The sequence below is a fragment of the Pholis gunnellus genome (assembly GCF_910591455.1).
Source record: "Pholis gunnellus genome assembly, chromosome: 5".
NCBI classification, from domain to species: domain Eukaryota; kingdom Metazoa; phylum Chordata; class Actinopteri; order Perciformes; family Pholidae; genus Pholis; species Pholis gunnellus.
In genome coordinates, this window is record NC_136531.1 from 15,714,085 (window position 1) to 15,734,295 (window position 20,211).

General features: G+C 41.8%; 1 protein-coding gene across 1 annotated transcript; it reads right to left on the reverse strand.

Annotated features, from left to right (window-relative positions):
• Nucleotides 1-479: 479 nt before the first annotated feature.
• Nucleotides 480-19,682, reverse strand: dok7b (docking protein 7b; the record flags this gene model as incomplete). The annotated part of the gene is made up of 13 exons (XM_079159954.1): nucleotides 480-604; nucleotides 1,395-1,592; nucleotides 1,996-2,139; nucleotides 2,379-2,424; nucleotides 4,661-4,732; nucleotides 7,551-8,449; nucleotides 8,970-9,077; nucleotides 11,271-11,390; nucleotides 15,843-16,043; nucleotides 18,134-18,284; nucleotides 18,567-18,655; nucleotides 19,468-19,513; nucleotides 19,629-19,682. The coding sequence occupies 13 exons, from the start codon at nucleotides 19,680-19,682 to the stop codon at nucleotides 483-485; spliced, it is 2,250 nt and encodes a 749-aa protein (XP_079016080.1). The 3' UTR covers nucleotides 480-482.
• Nucleotides 19,683-20,211: the final 529 nt, after the last annotated feature.

The following is a 20,211-nucleotide window of genomic DNA, read 5'->3' on the forward strand; positions in this document are numbered from 1 at the left end:
GATTAATGTAATTTGAACCTAAAGTGTCGCTAAGATGCTTATTTCAATTGAGTGCGTTTGAGCTCAGATGTGGAACGGCGAGTTCCCCAGTTTGCTTGTCGAACAGTCGAGGTGTCTGTGCAATAAGGGGGCCTTGATCTCAGTCTGTAAATGTTAAAAGAATGTATTTGTACATTCCACCTTGACAAGTACAGCTGTTGTCAATCCTTTTTCCATACCTATATTATCAGTGGTTAACATTAGTATTTAGTGCCATTCCCTTATGATTAAGGCTATTTATAACAATCACCTGAGTGATTCTTAAAAGAGGCCGAGGCAGGCTTTTATTGTTATTTATAGTGGGATGGACGGCTGGTGGGAACACTGGCATAACTTTTGTGTTTTAAGTACAACAATGATTGCTATGATCAACTGCAATTAAGCACTTAAGCTTATTTACGGAGGAGATGGAAAACTATTTTGAAGTGTCAGTTTGGTGGCCCTCACCGCCTGCTCTCCAGCTGAGTCAGCCTGTCCTCTCTGCCCCGAACATGCTCCGCCCCCACTCTCTGAGCTGTTTCCATGGCAGTGATGTCGAGGTGGGCGTACTTGATGGAGCCCTCTTCTGGTCGGGAAATCGGTGGTAAAGGGGGAGAGAAGGAAAGACGTTTGCGTTACGTGATCGGTAACCTAGCGTTGTTCAGTTACTTTGACCCTGGATTAACTTCATTGGTAGTGCTGGAATATAATGCTTAACCATTCATTAAATGGAAATACAGTAAACTACTTAAAGATCTTCGCTTTATTTTGCAAATTCACAGCTTAGAATTTTAATGTTTAAACTGTGTAAATTGATCCATTTTCAGAATCTAAAAATGTCATTGATATGTCTGTTTTTCATGAATAAAGTATTTTTCCCCATTTAGTTTACAGTCCCTTCTTCACATCTGTAAATAAAGCATATATACACTACCGTTCAAAAGTTTGGGGTCACTTAGAAATGTCCTTATTTCTCAAAGAAAAGCACTGTTTCTTTCAATGAAGATAACATTAAATTAATCGGAAATACACTCTATACATTGTTAATGTGGTTAATGACTATTCTAGGTGGAAACGTCTGGTTTTAATGAAATATCTACATAGGAGTATCTGGAGCATCACATTTGTGGGTTCGATTATACTCTCAACATGGCCAGAAAAAGAGAACTTTCATGTGAAACTCGCCAGTCTATTCTTGTTCTTAGAAATGAAGCTATTCCATGCGAGAAATTGCGAAGAAACTGAAAATTGACACGAAATTGTCTGGGTGACCCCAAACTTTTGAACGGTAGTATATATATATATATATACATACATACACATACACACGCAGATGTTGCCGTTCTTACTGTGTCTGCAGAGCTGCATAGTGTTACCTCTGAAAGCACTGTACACACTGGAAACTGACGCTGAGATGGGCTCTTGCAGGTCCAGCTCTGTGTAGAGAAGCTCTCCGTGAGTTGTAGCTGGTAGGGCGCTAATGGGGATGTTAACATAATTAACCAGGCTGTCCCTATGGAGCCGAGTGTCCAGGGCTACAGACGGAGGAGCTTCATGGGCAGACTGGAAAATACCTAAAGAAAAATCCCAAAAGATTAGCTGTTAAGCTGGTTGCCCATTTGATTCCACACCAGCAAGTTCCAATATGTAAGCAGTGATACTCTTGATTGGACTAGTCATAGTATAGCATGTCCAAAAAAGTCTTAAAAGGATAGTAGTCCGTTAATAGAACCCAAGTATTTCATAAAAATATATATATATATATAATTCTATAGTATGCAACATAAAGTCAGAGTATAGTATGACAGTATAGTATGCCATTAAGAGTTAGAAATAAATAAAAAAAATAAAAATGTAATGAAGTCATGATATAGTATTTCATAAAAACAGCAAAGAAATGTCCTAAAAAAAGGTCAAAGGAGACATAAAAGCACCAAGACAAATGAGTCAAAAACAGACATTCTGTGATTTTCTTACCACAGGCTGATGTTGGCCTATGCATGCTCAGTGCAATAGGCAGAGGTGGAGGGGCAGAGGGTGGCAAAGAGGGCATCGACCTCTTCAGACCCGCTAACTTATCACCAGCTTCATCCTGCTCCTCTCTCACACAGAGAAAACGATCTGGGAGCAAAGTATTCAGATTATTACAATAAAACAATGTGAACACTACAGGAAAATATGATGTAGTATGTAATATCAGCGAAATGTACCGATACAACGTTGTCTAACAACAAAGAAAAACACTGCTTTGCAAACATATTACATATGTCTCCTTTAAGAACAGTACTTCAGTAAATGTACTCAGTTACTTCCCACCACCGAGTACAACCCAAGTTCACTAATTGTATATACAAACATACCTTGTGTATCTGCAGAAGGTGACAGGACTGATGGAGAGTTGGCAACCTAGAAAACAAAATGACAAAAACATGATTTCAGATTTTGTCTTGAAAAACTTATTTACAGTGCATTATTTTTAAGAAACAAGCTTGTTTGATGCTTTTGTCATGTTATATAACTTCTGAGAGAGGTCCTTAAGCATGCATCCGTAACTGGGAACCCACAAGTATGCAGTTTGCTGCAGTAGACTGGGAGATTAGCCACAGAGACGCACACTCGCTCAGTCATGGACATTCTCTTTCGTCAGTTGATTTAAGAACGGCATCATCTTTACCTGTGACATAAGTAACACTGTGCTTCCTTGGTTCCTTAGCTGTACACCTGCCATGACATAGTTGGGTCACACACCTCAGTTGTGGCAACTCACAATCAGAACCACCAGTAATTAGGCCTATAGTCTGGTTCACGGTAAAAACACCAGGGGCAGACTTTACTGTTGGGCAAGGTAGGCAACCTGGGCCCGGGGGCCAAAATAAAAGGACCTCAAACAACTATATATTAATCATGATGTTTAGATATGAAAGTATTGAATTATATTACTATTCAAACTCCATCCATTATACATTATCTTCAGGCTTATCTGGGGCCGGGTTGCGGGGTATTCCAGATGTCCCTCTTCCCAGCAACGCTTTCCAGCTCTTTCTGCGGAACCCCAAAGCGTTCCCAGGACAGAAGAGATTTATAATCTCTTCCCATGGTGTACTGGGTCTACCCGGGGGCCTCAAAACAGTTGGACATGCCCGGAAAACCTCTAAAGGGAGTAGTCCAGCCACCGTACTAAGGAAGATTATTTGGGCCGCTTGTATCCGCAAATCTCATTCTTTCAGTGAGTACCCAAAGATCATGACCATAGGTGAGGGACGCAACGTAGAGGGACTGCTAAATTGAGAGCTTCGCGTTCCATCTCTTGCTCCATTCTACCCTCACTCGTAAAAAAGACTTGAGCTCCTTCGCTTGGGTCAGTGACTCACTCCCACACTCAACTGTCATCCTAATCACTTCACACTCTGCTGCAAACAGACCCACTGCGTGCTGTAGGTCACGGTCTGAAGGAGCCTACAGAGACATCATTAAGACACAATTTTGAGGTTCCCAAACCGGAAACTCTTATCTCCCTCGCTTGCACCATGAGATCCTGTCCATGAGAATCACAAACGGGATCGGTGACAAGAGACAACCCTGGCGGAGACCAACACCCACTGAAAAGGTGTTTGACTTGGCTTGTAGCAACAACTCCGGGAACCTAGTATTCCCCCCAGTACACCCACAGGACTTCCTGTGGGACACGGTTGTAAGCCTTCTTCAAGTCCACAACACACATGAAGACTGGATGTGCAAACTCCTTTGATCCCTTGAAAAGACCTGCAATGGTAAAGAGCTGGACCGCTGTTCCATGACCAGGACAGCACTCGCATCCCTCCTCCTGCATCTGAGGTTTGACAATCGGTTGGATCTACCGTTTCCAGCACCCTTGAATAAACTATCTTGGGGAGGCTGAGCAGGTTGATACCCCATTCATTTGAGCACACTCTCCGCTCTCCCTTTTAATAAATGGGAACCACTTCTTAGGTTACCACCACGACAGGCACCAATGACCTTCCGAACACAACTCCTACCAGTCGACAATGGAGGCACAATGCACAGGACCCCAATGCTAATCCCTGCGAGTGTTGGGCCCACGGGGCTTTTCTCTTGTTTGTTTTACTGCTTTTCATCATTAATGATGCATTATTTTACCCACCCGCAATCCAACCACTATGAGCCAGAAAACCCAACAGCTTTCGGGTGCATTCCCGTCACCCAGTTATCTAGAGACTGTGGAAGGGACGGGCAAACCAATCAAAAGTTAAAGGGCCGTCCCAACCCACGCCGCTGCCACAGAAGCCTAATGCCTACCCTCTGGTTATATTCAAAGTTTACTCCGTAGTTTGTGCTGTTAGGTGCTAACCTCAGCCGTAGCAATGTTGAGACCCATGTGGATGCAATCCCTCAACTATAGATATGCATTGATTTTTAAATTTAGCAGGCAAGTTTGCTAATATTAATCACCGTTAACTACTGATCATACAAGATCATACATATAACAGTAAAACCTCTGAGATTATTTAAAAGCAACGGTGTTTTTTCATTTGAAAATGAAAAATGCGTGTTTCTTCTTTCAAATGTTACACAGTTAAGCTTTAAGCAAAAAAAAACTTTTTTATGGTCCAGACCTGGAACTAATAGGCAAATAAAATCATACCTGAGTCAGACATCTGTTCCTCGCTGACCACCACTGCTCTGGTGTTATGTAGTTGTCCAAACCATGACTGCACTGGAGAGACAAGAGATGTTATTGTCGAGGAAGGTGTAAGTGCTTTTACTGCAACATTCAACTTTGTTACTGGCTACAAGGGAAACAACTACAACTGCTCAAACCCGTAACAAATTAGTTTTGATAGATATATTGCAAGCAGCAGGACAGAGAAGCTTTGAAACGGATTGATCAGGAGAAAAGGAGCAATTTGGGGAACTGTGAGGGCATGACATGAAAAAAAAATGTTGATACAGAGCCGAAAGGACAGAGGTGATATTTTTAGAGGTGGTAGACAAGGGACAAAAGGGTGGCTGGCTCAGAGATAAGAAACCAGGACAATGTGTCCCAATTTACCATTTTTCTCTTGCCCACAGCAGCGAATAACACAGCGAGCTCAAGCATCAGGAACATTATTTGTCATACGGTTTGTTTCAAGGTACATAATACAACTTGTGGACTGTCTCATTATCGGACACGAAGGATGTGTAGTTTTTGCCACATTGAACCGCCGACATTTCAGGGTCGAGGAATGATGAATAAAGAAAAGTAATTTCTGTTTCATACAATAGGATTCTCCTCTCAGGGTCTCTGTCGGGTTTCATCACTACTCATTGGCACATATTTCTTTCTCTCTCTCTCTCTCTCTCTCTCTCTCTCTCTCTCTCTCTCTCTCTCTCTCTCTCTCTCTCTCTCTCTCTCTCTCTCTCTCTCTCTCTCTCTCTCTCTCTCTCTCTCTCTCTCTCTCTCTCTCTCTCTCTCTCTCTCTCTCTCTCTCTCGTTCGTATAATGAACACACACACTCCTACACAAGCTGTCAGAAACCACAAGACATGCTGCTTCCTATCCTGCTCTGATGACAATTTACTCGCTACAAGAGGGAAGTGCTTTTCACAACCCCACAGAAAATTAATTAGACATAATGTGGAGAGGTCTCTTCTGAGGGCTTTTGAGGTTTCAGACAAACTATTCAAAGGAAAAACAACACCGGCTCTAGACAGGTGTTAGATGGAAACTAACACGTCATTTTTAACAGGTTTTCTTTTCTTCTATATTGGCGGTCCAGTGCCTCAGCGGGTGGCACTGTCACCTCATAATGAGAAGGACCTGACTTTGATTCACAGTCACTTCTGTTTGCTATTTGAATCCTCTCACCATGTTTCCAAACTCTGAAGTGGTTCGACCAAAGACATGCCAAGTCACTTGGACTGGAGGCTAAACTGCCCGTAGACAAGAAACTGAGGAGGCATGTGATATTAAGCAGTTACCATATTAAACATTAGTACAGTATGAGCCGGTGTATGGTCTTAAAAAGTGTGGTAGGAATGGTTTATGATGCTAGTGACCCCCAGTTTGAATCAAAGAATAGCAAGTATATTCCATACTGAAATCATGTTGATGTATCCTTTTTCCTGCTGCAGCAGCAAGCACAGCTTAACATTTCACAGTGTTTTCATCTTCCCAAAGAGCCTTGAAGGCATTGGCTATAAATACAAATGACAAAAGGCAGACATCTGAATCTTTAGGTTGAATTGCAAGTAGCCGTGTGTATGTGAAGAGAGGAGATAATTGCTGCTTGAACTGTTGGTGCATCAGTGACAAACACTGCAAAATTATGTAATACGGCAAGAGCAAAAGTTGAAACTACAAAAGGCCAAACAGAGGAAAACTCTAGAAAAGTAGACCCTCACCAAGACTGACTAAAAGACACTCCAGCCCTATTTGCACTGGGTCTAGTATTACCAGGGGACCTCATGTAATTTAGAATCCTCACTCAAGCTGCTAAGAAGAAAAACAAGCATTGGACAAGTGAAGAGACACTCAAGTTGAATCACTATGTGGGGTGAACAAAATGCTTTCATTTATGATTGCCAACTCAGCCTCCATAATTCTGAAGCAGGAAAGAGGCCAAAAAAAAGCAGATAAAATCAAAACAACTTTTTTTTAAACAACCCCAAATCACAGAGATGCTGATTTGCACGGGACTAATATTATCCCATAACCTCTGTGTTTGCTGAAATATGGTAGTTGATTTGCAGTGAAACTTGATTGAAGGTCCCCCTGATGAAGGTCTAGTGGCCTAAAGCTTGACATCACTATCGAAAACCCAAGACTGGACCGAAATGTGCAGAGCCTCTTGATTCCATATTAAAGGTAAATATATGCCCAGGATCAAACAGATGTAACATACTAAAACCCCACAGTACCACAGGTCCCTGGGAGTTAAGAGTACATTCAACATTGCCTGGTGAGAGCAAAAAAACCCAGTTTCTTCCATGAACTGGAATATACAGCAGTGTCTCCACTCAAATAGAGCTCAACATCTGTGACAGCAGGTGTCGATTTGGTAACCCCAGCGATATCACTCACCCTGATTCTTTCCTCATTCTATAACATCCAAACCACAATTCTACCGAGGAGCTAATCCCATTTTATAAGTTACCATTTATTTATGAGAGGATAAAAAAATTTGAAATTAGTATCTTTGAGCGTAAACCCAAAGGCCGGAGTAAGTGATTAGCATGAACATTTTCTTTCATTAAGAAACTTACTTAATGCAAATGTTAGCACAGAAACAAAACTTAAGAGTCTGAGAATTCCTCTATAGTGCTAAGGCACGACTAGAGCTGAAGATAATCTGTTTTCTTGGATTGTATTTTATTATTATGTGAAAATCTCTCTAGTGTTATGAAAAAGCACATTTTCTCTGGTCACACTGAAATAAATATGTGTGTGATGTACAACTGGTTTGTGTTCCAATTTCTAAAGAGGGGTTTAAATGTCCTACATCACATAAATACATCTGCTTTGTATTGTCAGAGAGTGAGAATACCATTACCTGTGTTTCTCCACAAACCAGGCCTCCAGGGACCAGAAGCGGTCTAGGTGTGGACCTCCCCTCACTGTCCACAGAGGGCGTCCCCTCACTGCCCCATGAGTGCGAGCGCTGCATCATGGCCTGACGCTGAGCGCTGGGTCCTGTGGGGATGTTGCTTAACCTTTGTCCCTGACTACCCCATCCGTCCCCACTGCTCCTGCTGTACCTGCTCAGCTCAGGGGGGCCTTCATGGATGGATGGTTCCCCCAGGGACAGGGTCTTGAGCAGACTCCTAGGGGTGTCGTACCGCAGTCTTAGCAGGCTGGGGATTTGATACTCGTCACCGTTCCTCTGGGACGCACGAGAGCAAGATCTGGAGACACAAGGGCAGGAAGAGGGGGTCGCAGAACTGTGCTCTGGGGTAAGTGTGGACTGAAAAGGAGGAGGAGGCGGGGGAGGAACAGCAGGAGGTGAAGAAGGAGGAGGCGGCGGCAGAGCAGGTAGGCTGGCCACAGAGCCAAACTCCCCGTCACCTCCCTGGCTGGCCATGTCCAGACTCCCAGTATATGAGGAGAAGCTCCCTGAGTAAGATGACTGACTGCCTGTTGCTATCCCAATCCCACTGTCTAATGAGCTCTGCCGCCCGCTGTCATGGAGCCCACGAGGATGCAGCTGGGTGGAGGACGGACGAGTCCCCGGACTTCCCATCACGGCAGCGTAAAGCCGGTCATCGGAATTGGTCAAAGCATTCAGTGTGGACGAGCTCGAGGCTGTCTCGTTAGGGAGGTGCGGTCTAGCTAACGGCTCCACCCAAAATGGAAGTCTGCTTCCATAGCTTGCTTCCGACTGACTGGAGGAGGAGCTGGAGATGCTGCTGTGGTCGTCCCCGGCGACAGATGTGCTGAAGCTGTAAGTGGAAGCTGAAGAGGGCGAGAAAGTTATTAAGAGCCTGACGAAGTAATTTATTAACTAATCTAAACACAAACACACCAACATCAAAGTTGTATACAAAGAACATTTAATGATTCATACATATATATTTAGGCTCTAGATACAAAATATTATGACCCTGTGAAATCAGTTTTTAATTAACGGTTCATACCTTTCTATGCAGTGAAGTCAGAAATCTTGTTTCTTGTTTTTTCCCAAACTCTCTCTGAGCTTTAAAGTTAGTCAGCAAAAAAGAATAACACAGGAACTCTGACCCACTGCAGTTCACAATTCTGACTCATACAAACATTATTATGACAGAAGGTCCTCATAAATATAGACCAGGGATAAATCCTTTGCAATGACAGACGCATACAAGAAATCCCAAAACGTTCATCAAATATCCAAAGGCCCTAAAATGATGCATACTATCCATCTGATACATTACAGAGAGCCCATGAGTTACATATTCAATATATATCCTAAAGTGAAGGTAACAGTGTAATGTACCTGTGCTGCTCGCTAGGCTGCTTTGAGACAACATGCTGAGTCTCTTCTCCAGCTCTGACGCCTCTTGGCTGATACGTTCCTCTGCTGACACTGGATCAGCATTGGGATCTGCAGTACATACAGGCATGCAGAAACACAACAAGGGCACAAAAACACACAACCTTCAGAGTGTGTGAGCAAAGAGAATGAAGACACGATGACCCAGTTGTATGCACACAGCTGATGACATTAAAACCAATTTCCACAATCACTGAGTAAAAGGGGGGAGTTCAAGTTGAGTTTTGTGAACATTTTTTATTTATCAGCTAATGTGAGAAATTGTTTACTTATCACATTATAAAATGAAAGTGTTGCTTTGACTGTGGTCCAAATAGGCTTTGGAGTGAATGAATCCACTGTAATTTTGATGGTGTATATGTAGATAAAAATAATTCACGTTTCACTTTATGTCATTAAAGTGTGAAAACCTTAGTGTCCTAGAATGAAATAATTCAGAAATACACATGGCACAAATCCAGACCAGAAAATATTACGGCAGAAGTCGTTAAGTTGCTACTGTAAGCTTCAGCCTCTTCTTTAAGAGGTTTGCCGTGTGAGACTTGTAAATTGAACCTCTTCCCAGGAGGTCACACGCGCCTCGGCTATCTGTTTGAACATCACTTTAGTGTAAAACCCTGCCAATTACACACTTAATGCCTGCTATATATACACAGTGTGTGTGTGTGCATGCGTGGACGTTGCAATGGGTCAAGGTGTTTGTGTGTATAGGTGTGAACAACCTAACCCCTGGATCTCTGCCTCTGGAGTGCAGGAGTTAATGCTAACGTGCAGATGCCAAGTTTCTTCACTACGCTATGTGAGGTGTCAGCTAACATTTCTAACGTAGCTGGTCTACGCTAATTATAGCTGCTTCACAGCACTGAATGCCGAGGGTTACAGTGGGCCTCAGAGCAGGCTGACGCAGGTTGACAGACACGAGGACAAATGTTGCAGGGAGGCGGAAGTTTTACTCAGGACATTTTAATTGTTGACCATGCAACATGTGAAAAACACACCATATACATTTATATATTTACACTATTTCTTATATTCTCAGCAGTCAGATTCAGAGATTTTACTTACTCAGCTGATACAGCAATCACTTTCGTGAGAATGGGACTGATGTGAGGTCACAGTGACCTTTGACCACCAAATTCTAATCAGTTTGTCCTCTTTTTTTAGTCAAATTTTTGTCAAATTTGAATAAACTCCTTCAAGGTGTTCCTGAGGTGCCCCTTTCAGTATGAGACAGACAGACAGACACACGGAAGAACAGACAACCCGAAAACATAATGTCTCCGGCCATGGCTATTGGCGGCACAGAGGCATAAAAACGCATCGCAGGTACCAACATGTCTCCTGAAGCATACTGATCATTAGGATCTGGATTACAAAGTGAGCAATCTATATGTTAAAGAAAACAAGCTTCAGGGTTGAGTCCTTCTGCAATACAAAACTGCAAGTGGAGAACTCCCTGACAAGCAAGATATGAATTATTCTACTGATACTTACTGACAGGAAAGTTAAAATCTATCAGTATGCAGGAAATAGATTTAAAAACGGTGTCCAGGTCAAAATAGCCTCATTTTAGATGACTGACTGCAAAAATGTTAAGTGCTGTTTAATATTGGCAGTAGTTAATGTCGGAAAAATAAAGATTAGAAGGTCTATTCTTGTCCCTTTTGTAGAGTACGAAACAATAAAAAGTCAAAAGGAGTTACTTGTGACCTTTCTCCATGATGGCATCAAGTCTCCACCAATTTAAACTGAACGATTATTAAAAGTTTCTTCACAAGGGCATATGTCCAAAACCAGATCCTGATATATGTGTGTGTGTGTGTGTGTGTGTTTTAGTTGTCAGATCCTTGGCAAGTGTCCTTTTCTCTTTCCAACTGTCATTAAACCCTCTGTCTACATATTTATGGTCTCAGTGCCTGGGAAATTAGCAGTCCGTTGCAAAAGCACACAAGTCACACACAAAGGCATGACCCCTTAATCCACACGGTAACCCTTAGGGCTTTAAGCACGTGGTGTTTCCGTTAGCATGGCGCCTGACACAAATGCTAAACATGTACACTAAACAGGCGGTAAACCTTTATAATGGAGGTCACAAAGTCCCATACCAACGTGATGGATTGTTTTAGTTCAGAACAGTGTTGCCAATATAGGCATTTATGTTTGAAGGCATATTGTGTATGTATTGTGTTTTAAAAGCTTACATGCATGTGCGTGCATGCTTGCGTGAGTGAGTGCATGCCCAACCTGGCAGGGCAGGTCGCAGGCCATGAGGCCTCCTGCTGGAGGTGATGCCTCTGACAACGCAGTCAAACAGGAAACTGATCTGCTCTCCTTCGGGACAGGACAAAAAGAAAACACCAGCCCCTGGAAGATGGATGGGGAAAGAGACAAACATCATCATGAATGAGAGACATACGCCTATGATGGATGAGAAAAAAATATTTTATCAGCAAACAGCATGAAGTGTGGTAAATTATGAAATATAGAGTAAACTCATCTTTGAGCCAGAAAGCTTTTGTGAAGGCAAGGCTGTTTGAATCAGCAACAAGCCTCTTATAAAGGTTACATAAAACACTCAATCCAGCCCCCACTCTGCTATCAAACCCACGCAGAGCCATGAGTCTGCAAAAAAAATGATGTCGAAACATCACAACCTCACATCGCCGCGTTATTGAAAAGACAGCCACAAAGCAAGTGTCATGTATCTGTTATTATGGAAATTAGTTTGCAGCCAATAAAAAAAACTGCTGAGAAAGTACAGTAGAAATTGTTGAAAACATTTTTTCCCCAGGAACAGTTGTCAGTCTTCAGTTTCTTTGCTTTAAATGTAATTTACAAATTTCAAAAACGTTTGTTGTTTTATTACTGAAAGAGCTGAAAGTTAAGTTTGCATTTATGATTTTAAAGACAATTCCAAAGACAATTTAAAGACATTTCCATTTAGTGAATAAATGAAGAGTTTCCCTTTCGAATCATCACTGAGCATTAAATGTAATGGAAAACTCTTAGCTTCATTAGCTGTTGTGTATTTTATAGTATTTTCTCGAGTCCCAACAGGAGCAGATGCAGTATGAAAATAGCATCACGGATAATATCACCGTTAGGCTACAAGCTGAGGTGATGCTTGTGTGAAAGCTCGGAATATACATAGTGAACTATAGAACTCACAAAAACTATAACTAATAAAAAGATGCTCTGCTTTTTAATCCAAATGATTCATCTGAACTGAAAGACAGACTTTTGAGAAGCTGGCCTTTCATGAATCTAGTTTTAAGTACGTCAGAAAGTGTTTCAGCTACAAGGTTACGAGCCTTGCAACTCTGGCCTTGCGCGGTGCCACTTCACGACAACAAAAGAGCTCATATATCGTGTATAAAAAAATACTCGGTGGACAATTCTATGGTGTTTACTAAACAACTTAACATCTTATCACCATCAATTCAATTACAGCACCAAACACTGCTGGCTCAAGAGAGATCCCGATGCAGCTGTTCGTCTCTGTGGGTTTGTATATGAGCGTCCGCTTTCAGATTACACAAAGTCATTTATCTTACACTTTAATTTTGTTGTTAATTGAACAGGGACAATGCACAAATATTTATTTCACCAGATATGGCTGGAAAGAAAATCATTAGGATTTGTAGTCATGAAATAAATTATTTCTTAATTTTTAGTCATTTCATTGAATGCCAATTATTATGTTTTATCTGTTATGAACACTAAGAAGCCTTGTTGGACCTGGTCCTCATTCATTTCTCACAAACATGCTGAGTTCAGCTGCATGGCAGCTCATCTTGAAAGAAGCAGATCTTATTTTCATATTGCAGCAGTAATAAATCATACAAAATAGAGAAAGAAGAAGCTTTTCTGTCAAATTTTAACAGGCAAACCAAATCTCTGCCTGCTAGGGACCAATGTTCATCTTATTTCTCCACGTAGGCAATTTTCTACAGTCATTTTAATGTCATATACTGTCGGAGAGTAATGAGACAAAGGCAGGACGACAGCTGTTTTGGCTTGAAGTTTCTTTGTAGCAAATGCTGCGTAGTACTTTATAACATGTAATAATCTCTACACAAGAAAAACTACCTCACAAGTGCATTGATATGATACTGTACTACAATATTAGGTGTGTGTGTGTGTGTTTGTGCCTGCTGAGGGACATGGAAAGAGCAAGTCAGCTTAAAGTTGCTTTTATCAAGATCGGCTTGACGGCCATCCGGCCTCTGCAAAGGATCAGTTATTACTGTGTCTGCTCTGAAACCGTGTGTGTGTGTGTGTGTGTGTGTGTGTGTGTGTGTGTGTGTGTGTGTGTGTGTGTGTGTGTGTGTGTGTGTGTGTGTGTGTGTGTGTGTGTGTGTGTGTGTGTGTGTGTGTGTGTGACACAGAAACACATGTGGACTTGATAAGTCAGAAAATATCCGTCTAGCTAAAACACCGCTCTGCCCCAAGCATCATCGATTACAGAACACCGTGGTTTCATTATCACATTGGACGGGAGCTGAAGTACAGATATCACTATATACACGATTCACACTGATACAGTGTGTGCAAAAGCCCACAGGCTGAACCGATTAGTGCCGAGTAAACGTCTTTGCACGGCATGGCAGTAGAAAGGCTTGTTGTGTCACCGCGGTGTACGTCTACAACTCTGCAGCCGCAAATTGTATCGTCCGAGGCACAGCTGACTTTCAAAGTGCAGCTGCAGCAGAGAGCACGGTGGCAGTCAAGGGTGAAATATGTTCATACAGCAGCATTAGACGACCAACAAACTGGCCTTCTGATTTGCTTGAGGCCTTAAGGGAAATTAGGGAGCCGAGAGGGTAAAGGAGCATTTTCTTAATATGTCATTCGGTTCAAAGTACAGTGCCAAAAAAAGTGCAACCTAATATTATACCGTAATAGTACTGAACCGTTTGCACATCTTTGCAATGATCATGGTCTGATTCTCTCCTGTAAATACATACTAAACGTGCATACACAGCAGCTTTACATGGTCCAACAGAACTCCAGGACAGACTTTAGCATGCTAATACAGCATATCAGCCATGTTGCACTGCATTTGCTTCGAGTGAAGTGCACAGAAATGTTTTTGCAATGATTTTGGGGTAATGTACAAATAGTAGACACAAGTCAGAATCTTATTATTATTGTAATAATCCTATTACCCAAAATAAAGTCTGCTTTGGGTGAATTCAAACAACACTCCATAGAATCACTGCAGAGCTCTGGTATGTCTACCATGTACTCGCCAAATACAAATAAACATGTACAAATGTAAGCTAACACTCGGCACTCATGCAAGGAATGTCACTTGTCGATTTGACTCGCACATCTTTCTCTTTCTGTCACTCTATTTCTGCACCATGCCAAGAGGGCCTCTCTCTACTGCCTCTGAGGCTGCTGGGTAATATGTAGATGAGTTTAAAGGAGAAAACTGTGATTAGCAGTCCAGCTAGCAGGTGCTATGTGATTGGCTAAGTGACCACTACAGGGGAGGGTGGTATTTATAGATGTTGCCCATGAAAACACTGAAACCAGACCCTTTGGCCCTCAGGGTTATTCCTGTAGGAGCCATGAGAGGGTTTGCACACACACACACACACACACACACACAAACACACAAACAAACACACACACACAAGCCTCACTAAGTGCAGAAACTTTCTCTTAACACTAACACACCACTAAAACAAAAAAGTCAGTGAGGAGGTCTCACGATATAACAGAGCCAGGTGTCTTAATAAAATCAGGAAAACAGCAGCTGTTGGCAAGTTAAGTATTCCCACAATGAACACTTTAAACACTGTCCCATTAGACATTTATCTTGCTGTCCATGTGTCTCACACACACACACACACACATCCCAACCCAAAAACATAAAACTGCCTCTCATTCTTCACATTCATGCCCATGTCAACAGGACATTCAGACGATACCTAAACCCTGGCAAACTACACAAACACACGCCACGTTATTTGGTAGGGAGGCGTATAGTGTGTGGGTTCATACATAGTATTTCATTTACATTTTTTAGTAATTAACTTATGTGGATCTTTATTATATAAAGACCTGTAATAAATCGGGTTTTTTTTTATATCATTAAATGACAGATCTTGCAACCTGTAAGCACTACAGAGAAATGAAGAGATATATTTATTTATGAAAGGGAAGCCCTATAAAAAGTGGAATGAGACAACTGTGCTGCAGTGTTAGTATTTCACATTGACAGAGTTACCGGTTTAGTAAGTTACAAGCAAGTTCTCAATATTGAAGGGTATCTATGAAAAAAGGTAGAATTGTCCATTTATACGGGAAAAGAGCAACTAAAATCTCAATGTTCATTGAGTGAGAAAATGTTGTTTTTTCCACTTGTATGCTTTCCAAGATGAATGCAAATATATACTGCATGTAAGAAGAGCATCAGTGTTTAGGAGGTTCAAATCACACTGATGATGCAAAATGCAAATGTCTCATCACTGGTGCTGTCAATGATGAATTGAATATTAGTGTAAAATGGGAACATAGAAAGAAGCTCTTTGATTCTTAAATACTGCCATTAAAATATGGTATTACCAGTGATATTTGCTTTACTCCCATTAAGCTCTAATGTAGCTCTGGTAGAAATTGCACTGACCCTAGGTTTGATCAGTTAGCCACAAATACACCAACGACAACAACAGAGTGAAGGCTGTGAGATACTCTGCATTGCCTAAAGCTGTTATCCAGCTATTCGTGTTGAAGTGTTGCCCTTCTTGAATGCAGGCCACTGATTTCACACTGCAGTAAAACCTTCTCAGTCCAGGAATTACTTACAGAATCCACAGCGAGTCCCCCCCTCGAACACAAAGCCATTTGTCACCGCACCATATCGACGCAACGCAGACAACTTCCATTGGCCAATGACGACAGGCGGGACGCCTCTGGTAAGGACCAATAGGTTGTTGCACAGGTGGAGGGAGGCGGGGCCGCTTTCTAGTTTGGTACCTGGCTCGACATTGACACTAAACCTGTGGACTGAAGGAGAAGAAGAGAGACAGAGAGGAGAGTGAAAGTTGAGTGTCTGTGGTTTCCAAACTGTCTCTTGTAATGGCTTAAAGAAACAGGGCAAGCTTTAAAAAAAGAAAGAAAAAAGTGACAAGACAAAAATGAATTATAATTTAAAAATATTTACAGAAAGCACTTTCATATAAAATGAGTTTAACTTAATAGAGTGAGCTGATTTTGCTTCACCTTCAGACTAAGGGCTCTGCACCAGCCCCTCTGGGTGCAGTCTGACCTACAGGGAGCTGCACATTCAAAGATGTAGCTGAGGGGAACATCCTGCTGGTGTATAGATTTACTGATCTCAAGCAAGCCTTTTTTAGCATAATGAAATTATGTAAAACCAAATGCTGCCTTGAAGGCATCTGAATCAGTAGGCTTTGGAAACTGTTAACAGCAATTTGAAGTATTCACAGCTTGCAAGAAGGGTAAATGTAGGTAATTTGGTTTCAACATTTGGCCGGCAGCACTGTGGACAAACTGCAGGCATGTGGATATGTGTAAAACCATTATCAGCAACAGAAAGCACAGCTGTAATAAAACCTGTGTTTTAATAGGTCAGTTGTGATTCTTAGCAGTGGATTTTACATCGGAAGATAAAATATTAAATGTGGAATTTATTTTAACAGTCAGGAAGTCTGGAAAGAACAGATTTGCTGTTAAGCTGGAAATATGTTCAACATGAGCTCTTAGTACCATAAAAACAGAAGTTTGTGGGTTTCAAGGGAAGATAAAAGTATGTGATAAAGGAACAGAAAAGAGACTTGTAATATTATTAAGGGGTAGTATGGAGCCTCGAAAATATCTCACAGTTGACATTTTGGAAAGAGGAGGAAGGAAAATTATCCGTGTAGAAAAATGATTAGAAATATAAGTACTGACATGACTGAAAATGCAAATTAAACTCAGCCTGGATGTGAAGTACAGCTAAAAATCAGGCTGAAGTTATTTAAATATGATATTAAAATGCATGATAATGGAGAGGACATTTCTCAATGACACAAGTTAAAATAGGGAAAGTTATAATAAGTTATAATATTTAAGTGTACCACTGAAAACTTACAATTGAAAGCCAGAGTTTTTAACAGCACATACAAAGCTTTTGTTTCATACTTTTTTGGGCCGATTGTCTGGGACTGTATCAAGAATGCAGGATGAGTTCATATAAAAGAGTGCAGAATTTAGCAGGGTAATTGGCAACTGAATAAAGTGGACTTTTTTACTCTTCTTGCAAACTTCTTCATGTGCAGGAGAAGCCTGTAACGGCTAACTAGAGGAGGGGCACAACAAAAATACTACCCTTGTGTTGTGTTCTTAAAAACCTTGCTTCACTGCACACTATACTAAACTTAAAATAATAAAGTAAGTCGAATAATTTGTATATATATATATAAAATGGGATTCAGTGTATTTGGGCATTTCTTACATGTGGACCTTAAGACCCAGCGTACCCAAATTCAAACTTTGGAAACAGCATGGGGGGAAAAACATTATCTGTCCCTCAGATAACCACTTTGAAAAGACCGGAGTGATGGAAGACAGATTGTATCTACTCCACTTGTCACTTCTTTGACCCCCTGTGTTTTTCAGCAACACTGCTTAACATCCCAACAGTTACATATACAGTACATACCTTATGTATTTTTACTGTGAATGCATATAACCACATTCAGGCTTTAGTCTTTCAAAACATGTTACGGACAATAATAACTGTGCCATGGAGCATCTAGTGTCGCTTTAAGGCTTGATTACGTAATATTTTAGATCCTACTGAACCAACCTTCCAACCCTTGAAACAAATACCTCTCTATAAGAGGGTTGTTAGTACTGCTGCTCCACAAATAAACAACCTCTTTTTCAGCATTTTGCAACTCTTTGAGATCCTTGCTTCTTCTTCTTACAAACACAAAAACTAACCCGATACAAAACAACTAGCTAAATTGGTTAATGTGTGTTATTCAACTGCAGATCACTGAATCAAGTACATGAATCATTTGCACAAGCATCACATCCTTGAACAAGCACCCAGGACTGTGACATCCACACTAGGCCAAACCACTGACCTTCTCCCAGGCTGTAGCGGACGTGAGCATCCCAGGCCAGCAGGGCATCTCGACTGTTGAAGCCCAGGACCAGCGTCTGAGCCAGACAGAGGATGGAGAGGGTGTAGGATACCCCGTCGTACCCAGGCCCAGGCTCCACGCCACAGATCCCCTGAGGGAGCAGAGTAAATTACACTGAGATTGGATTTCTATTATTCTTTTTCATTCTGTATTCTTTTTGTTAGTCTACTAGCAGTCTACTTGTGACCCACCTCAAGTCCTTATCTATCCGTGTGACATCTACATTTAGTCTACCCCCTGTACATGTGACAGCCGTAGGAAGCATGTGACGCACCGGCACCAAAGAGCTGTAATAAAGCTGCCCCACCAGTGTGTTCCACCTGCACTTGAGATCAGAAGCAGCGAGCCTTTGGTCTGCTGCAGCTTAACATACCTCTAGTGTTACATTGAGCCTCTCCTTGTGGCCGCTGCCCTTCTCCTTCCCTTTCTTCTTCTCCTTATACACCAGCAGAGACAGACAGTCTGAAGCAGAAACAGAGTGAAGAGCTTTGAGGATGGACAGGCTTAAAAGTCAATTTTGTGCTTAATAGCAGAATGTAGAACAACAACAGTCACTTTTTTTGTAATCTCTGCTGCATGCCTGCCTGTGTTTATGGCACAGCTGTGATAACAAACCCGAAAACAATGAACTGATCCACTGACACAGCTGGTGGTGAAAGCAAAGACATAAATACACACACATGAACATACATACACACACACACACACACACACACACACACACACACACAGCAGAGTAGCCTACATTACACCCATAGGTTACTGCATGGCCACATGTTTACGTGTGTTGAGAGGCACAGTGTCTGTCCTCACAGCATCTCAAGTGAAACTCGATTCTGTTTTTACATGCTGCGTTCTGTTCCTGCCACGCTTGAAGAGAGAAACCTCTGTTACAGTGTGGAAATGTCACAGTTTACGTTTTTAACTGGAATGCTTTCAAGTGATTAACCTGGTACCCAACTGGCAAAAAAAGTTTTAATATTCAGACTTGAAAGACACAGGCATTAAATGAAATCAATCGTTCAGTTCAGCTGGTTTATTATTGCAAGACATCCCCACATGTTGACACGGATATGGTGCGTTATGCGCTCTCGTGGCGCACAGCCAAGAGACCAATTGACAAGTTGTGATTAGTTTAACTGCAGAAAAGCAGACGGGATTAGTGCTGAATGATACCGATGAATGAACTGTCTGTCGCTGTAGGCTATAGATGTGCACATTTTGAGAGGTAATAATAAGATGATAGCAACAAATAAAAGTGGTTTGCCACATACCTGCGACCGGAGAGGGCTTCCTAAGGACGACACACCGAGTCTTCCACTGTGGAGAAGTTTGTAAAGAATCAAAAATGACAAAGTAAATTCCTGCCGTTGGCCCTTATGTATGGAAAGACATTTTAACGCTCAAAAAGAAGAGGAATATTGGCGGAATTAACCTTTTTTCCATCTCTAAACTTGACTTGTCCCTCCGCGACAACTGTATCCGTCATCTTCTGTCATGGTTCCGAGCAGCTGTGTGTGTGTGTGTGTGTGTGTATGTGTGTGTGTGTGTTGCCTCTCCCCTAGTTCACAGAGAGAGAGGGAGGGAGGGGGGAGAAAGAGGGGGGAGCACGTTTCAAAATAGCGCTTACAGTCCGAGCCCCGCAGGCAGACAGCACTCTCTCCCCGTCATTCAGACCCACGAGGTGGGGAGTGACACCTGCCTCCCCCCGCGGGGTCCTGCAAAGTTGGTACAGTTGTCATCCTGCGTCAAGTGCTTATTGTTTACAATGGAGCTAATCTGATTAAAACTAAATAACTTGCACACCTTTCACTTAACTCGTGAAGATGGCTCTGAGCCGGGTGTTAGACAGGGATTCATGTTGCCTCAATGCTAATCAGTTGAGCCTCAGCTGAAGCCAATTGAATATGTAAAAACTGGCTCGAGAGTAATGCCAATTAAGAGATGTAAAATTAGCAAATTAGCTCCAAATTTGCAACAGTAAATAAATCATTATACAAGATTACTCGTCAAGAAAA